Genomic DNA, 5,641 nt, shown 5'->3' with positions numbered 1-5,641 from the left:
TGTAGACCAGTGTTATGAGGGTATAGGGACCAAATATAAACATGTCTAATGGGTGGAACTGTGACGTCGAATTCTGATCCAAGGGTGTAGAATCCGATGTAAAGTCAGAGAAATGAGCTGCAGTTTTGGCGCAGACCCGCACTGAGTATGTAGACCCCACAGTCCTGATCGTGGGTCTTACTGGATTTAAATAAATACTGATTTCTGACTTTGACATAATTCCAATCCCTACGCTTTAATCTGAAGGTCTCATGTCTTGTCTTCCGGTTTTATCCACGTTAAATTCTACATCTGGCGCAGCTCCTCTGGCCGCGCGTCTCCATCCATCCCTCCATCCATCCAATGCGCGCACTCGCCGCCCGGTGCCATCCGCAGCCTTAGGGGCTTCCACACACCAATTAGCGCAGTTGGACCGAGAGATGCGCACTTCATTAACTTAGATCTTTTCTTTTTCGTCGCTCTGATATCCACTCTTTTGCCTGTCACGATTCCCCCCCAGAGAGGCTCAGCGGACTTTCTGTCGTCCATCTGCCCCCGAACCGAGCGGAGGAAGTGGTCGGTGGTCTTTCTGGTCACCGCCGTCGCCATGGTTTTGTTGGCTCTGGCTGTTGCCATCCCCTTGCTCTTGGTGCGCCCCTCTGAGACCTCCGCTCATTATTACGAGATGATGGGAACCTGTCGGATGGTTTGCGACCCGTACAGCCCCAAACCGGGAGGCGCCACGGCCATGGAGGTGATCCAGAACGTCAACGGCGTCGCCCCGCAGCCTCCAATGGCGCAAGGGACCCGCGGGGAGCCCGGACGACCTGGTAAACCGGGACCTAGGGGGCCCCCAGGTGAACCAGGACCCCCGGGTCCGAGGGGGCCACCGGGAGAACGCGGTAAGAGTAAAGTCGCCTTCCCTGCGGTAACGGGAACGACTGGGGAAGACATTAGTGAACCGGATGGAGTCAACTCCTCTACTAATAGTTTAAGGATCGCTTTTTACGTCGGTCTGAAGAATCCGCATGAGGGATATGAGGTGTTAAAGTTTGACGACGTGATTACAAACTTGGGGAACAACTACGATCCGAGCACCGGAAAATTCACCTGCCATGTGTCGGGGATCTATTTCTTTACCTATCATGTACTGATGCGGGGAGGAGACGGAACCAGCATGTGGGCCGACCTGTGCAAAAACGGACAGGTACACAACTGACCAGAGCATGTCCAGTTCAGACCACTGCACTTTATTTAACAAAACCATACACTCCAGCTTTGTTCCATTATGACACACGCAGTGGCCTTCTATCCTACTACTGCAAATACAAGTAAACAATGCTGTCATCGTTCAATTAATTCAACTTATGCATGAAGATGAATCAAAAACTGTGATATTTCAATGTTTTTGTTTGTAAATGTGTGTCAAATTCTTGCAATATTCAACAGAAAACGCACTTTACGCACCAAAAGCGCACGACATCGCCCGAAGCTTGACCCCCTCTGTTTTTATTCACCTTAAAGCAACTTATGTAACTACATTATCTTAGTCATAGACTGAATAAATTCTTGGCAACGTGAGTGACATATTTTTTCTAAGCCCAGTATGGACGCATGCTCTGTTTGATGGTGACGTTTTTGCGTAAAATCCAGCTTGGGCGTTTTGCTTGCGGTCCTTTTGGTGCAGAATTAGTGGCCAAATGACTGTGACATTATGGTTTGCTCACTGTATTGTGCCTTGGACTTACCTGCCAACACAGGTAAAGTATATGTTCGTAAATGTGTGTCAAATTCTTGCAATACTTAACAGAAAACGCACTTTACGCACCAAAAGCGCACGACGTAGCCCGAGGTTTGACCCCTTCTGTTTTTATTCACCTTAACACAACTTATGTAACTGCATTATCTTAGACATGAACTAAATAAATTCTTGGCAACGTGAGTGACATTTTTTTTAAGCCCAGTATGGACGCATGCTCTGTTTGATGGTGACGTTTTTGCGTAAAATCCAGCTTGGGCGTTTTGCTTGCGGTCCTCCGGTGCAGAATTAGTGGCCTAACGAGTGTGACATTATGGTTTGCTCACTGTATCGTGCCTTGGACTTACCTGCCTTCACAGGTAATGCATATGTTTGTGGATTTGTGTCAAATCCTTGCAATATTTAACAGAAAACGCACTTTACGCACCAAAAGCGCACGACGTAGCCCGAGGTTTGACCCCTTCTGTTTTTATTCACCTTAACACAACTTATGTAACTACATTATCTTAGTCATAGACTGAATAAATTCTTTGCAACGTGAGTGACATATTTTTTTTAAGCCCAGTATGGACGCATGCTCTGTTTTGTGGTGACGTTTTTGCGTAAAATCCAGGTTGGGCGTTTTGCTTGCGGTCCTTTAATGCACAATTAGTGGCCAAACGAGTGTGACACTATGGTTTGCTTATTATATCTTGCCTTGGACTTACCTGCCTACATAGGTAATGTATATGTTTGGGAATTTGTGTCAAATCCTTGCAATATTTAACAGAAAACGCACTTTACGCACCAAAAGCGCACGACACTTGACCCCTTCTGCTTTTATTCACCCACAATTTATGTAACGGCATTATCTTAGTCATAGACTGAATAAGTTCTTGCCAATGTGAGTGACATATTTGGTCAAAGCCCAGCATGGCTGCATACTCTGTTTGGTGGTGACGTTTTTGCGTAAAATCCAGCTTGGGCGTTTTGCTTGCGGTCGTTTGGTGCCAAATTAGTGGCCAAACGAGTGTGACATTATGGGTGTTTCCTATATCTTGCCAGTGACTTACCTGCCAACACAGGTAATGTAAATGTTGCGTAAATTCTAGTTTTTGCTCTGCTTTTAGCCTCCTGTACCCAGAAATCTCCAACTTTGTCCTTAGACTCTGATAAAATATCCATAAATCCATATTTTTATGACTCTGTCAGTGCTGTTTGATTTACCTCTCGTATATTAATTCACTTCTAAAATCTACAACTGTTCTATCTGTTTTAACCCAAATCCTAACACCAGTTTCATCCTTTCCACTGTAGGTGCGGGCCAGTGCCATAGCTCAGGATGCAGACCAGAACTACGACTATGCCAGTAACAGTGCCGTGCTGCACTTGGACTCTGGAGACGAGGTTTACGTCAAATTAGACGGTGGTAAAGCTCATGGAGGCAACAACAACAAGTACAGCACCTTCTCCGGCTTCATCTTATATCCTGACTAAACCCCACGGCAGTTCCATGGACAGCAGTTACACTAATAATCAAAGATATTTTCAGTTTTGTTCCTCTCCTTTGAAAAATCGCCACAGTATACCTTCTACTGTATGTTTTAGTTATTCAGTGAAAGATCTTTTTATATGTATATGGTTCAATTATACTGAAACTGGAAGTTGTCAAAGAGGAGCGTCTATTAACTACTGTGAAACGTAAAGAGGAAAACTCACTGAGCTATAGACACAAAACTCCATGAGGTTGTTTAACCCATAAAGACCCAAACATCCACCGTCGACCAAAAGCATCTACTGATCTAAACTGTTCATCCATTAATTCTATCAATGCATGTAAATAATTGGTGTAAAATACAGTTTGTCATCTTTTCCTGGTCATCAGACATTCCAAATTTTTTTTTTTTTTTTTTTTTTTTACCCATAAAGACCCAAACAGCCACCAGCAACCAAAACCATTTACTGAAATTAAATGTTTAATACCTGTTAATCCATTAATCTTAGCAATATATGTGAATAATTTGGGTAAAATGCAATTTTGTTACTACATGCTATATTATATTCACTTTAAAAGCTATTTTATGTTACTTTTAACCCATAAAGACCCAAACATCGACCAGCGACTAAAACCATCTACTGATCTAAACTATTTAATACCTGTTGATCCAATAATTCTATCAATACATGTAAATAATTAGCGTAAAATGCAGTTTGTCATCTTTTCATGGTCATCAGATATGACCCATTTGGATGTTCATAGGCTCCGTAGTTGCTATGGAAACACCATCATCTTCTACAACATTGATTCACCAGTAAAACCCATGGAGTTTGATTGATGAGTTGGTTTATGTCCAGTTGATGATAAATTTAACTGGAAAAGTTACCTTTTTCTTATTTTAATAGAATAACATTTGACTTTACGCTGAGTTTTTATGAACATTTACTTGATTAGCCAATTAAACATTGTAAAAAATAGATGATTTTCCCTAGAAAACTTGCAAAATCCAGATGATAATATTATAATGAATGGTGATGAATCACTTAGGAAATGTTAAATACAAAAGATTTTTTGGGAACTGCCACAAATGTAGCACTGGGTCCTTATGGGTTGAGATCCTCTGATTCATTTCTATAGTGTTTTCATGGAAATGAGTAATGTCTGCTCATATGGGGTCTTTGTGTGTATCAATGATATGATGATGACCAGCCTCAAATAACAAAACAATGTTAAATTCTTAGCCCCCTTTTTTCTTTTAGTTTATTTCCTACTGTTGTTCTTTCCAAATGTGAGCACATCATCAGTATTTATGATAAACTGGATCTTAAACAGGCATATATACTGTAAAATACAACCACTTTGCCATGGTTCACCTGTCATGCACTTTAACTGGAAAAGCTGGACCTATTTTTGGGGCGAAGTCACACAAAGGAAAAGGGCTAAAGCAGATGCAGAGTTCATTAGCAGATACGTTAGGTGTGAAATGCATCCAGTTTTAACCTCGTACAGGTCATCTTGATTGCTTTCCATAAGCAAAATCATGGTGCTTTGAATGGTGTTCAGTGTTTCATACAGTAACCAATAAATAAACATGAACGATGCAATGAACGTCTTGGTTCTCACACTGTACATGCCAATAAATATTGTTTGACAAAAAAAGTCTGTAGTGAGTGAACGTCTCTTACCGACATGCTGTGATTCAGAATGTGCTTAGAAAAGCTGTGTGTCCTGGCTGCAGGATACGTCCAGGTGTCCTTTACTCCACCGTGGCTTGCGGACACGGTTGGTCAGCGAGCTTGCTTAAATGTGTCGCGCTCCCCCACGGCCAGGGCAGCATCTCGTCCCCCCCTTCGTCCAGTCAGGCGGGGCCACGTTTCGAGCTGCGAACCATATTTATTCATAAAGGTCACACTGAGGTTTTCACAGCTAAACCTTAATTTAATTATATCATGTGTCAGACTGAAGAATTTTGCCCCATTTTGGTTATTTTCTGTCTTAAAACTTCATTTTAATTGGAGTAAAATTAGGGAATAACCTTGATAAAGAATTAAAAACATGCACATCAGTCACTCCATTTAAAAGGATAAAACTTAGGTATTCTATAAGTATAGAATATTAAGATAAAGTAAGCCAATTATCAGCATAAATCTAAGATTTTGCTTAGATTATATTATTTGTTTTATTCATATTATGGTTTAAAACCATGCCAACTTGTTATCTTGTTTTGTTTCTGCAACTTTCCTTTTTGTAAATAGTGTAGGAACGCCTTTTCACCCATGTTTAATATAGAAATCCAAACTGTACATATGTATATATAATATACTATTAAATAGGCAAGTAAATTACAACTAAAAAATACAAAACTAAACTAATTAACCCATAGAGACCCAAACAGCCACCGGTGACACAATACCTGTTGATCCACT

At 41.2% G+C, this 5,641-nt stretch overlaps 1 protein-coding gene across 1 annotated transcript; it reads left to right on the top strand.

The window, feature by feature from the left end:
• Nucleotides 1–287: 287 nt before the first annotated feature.
• Nucleotides 288–3,286, top strand: LOC115434940 (complement C1q-like protein 2). Its single transcript, XM_030157079.1, has 2 exons — nt 288–1,186; nt 3,035–3,286. Exons 1-2 carry the CDS (start codon nt 587–589, stop codon nt 3,212–3,214), a joined length of 780 nt encoding a protein of 259 aa, XP_030012939.1. The 5' UTR covers nt 288–586; the 3' UTR covers nt 3,215–3,286.
• The last annotated feature ends 2,355 nt before the right edge of the window (nt 3,287–5,641 follow it).

Source organism: Sphaeramia orbicularis, chromosome 2 (genome assembly GCF_902148855.1).
Source record: "Sphaeramia orbicularis chromosome 2, fSphaOr1.1, whole genome shotgun sequence".
NCBI lineage: Eukaryota > Metazoa > Chordata > Actinopteri > Kurtiformes > Apogonidae > Sphaeramia > Sphaeramia orbicularis.
The sequence above is the reverse complement of the archived record's forward strand: the minus strand, read 5'-3'. Positions and strand labels throughout refer to the sequence as shown.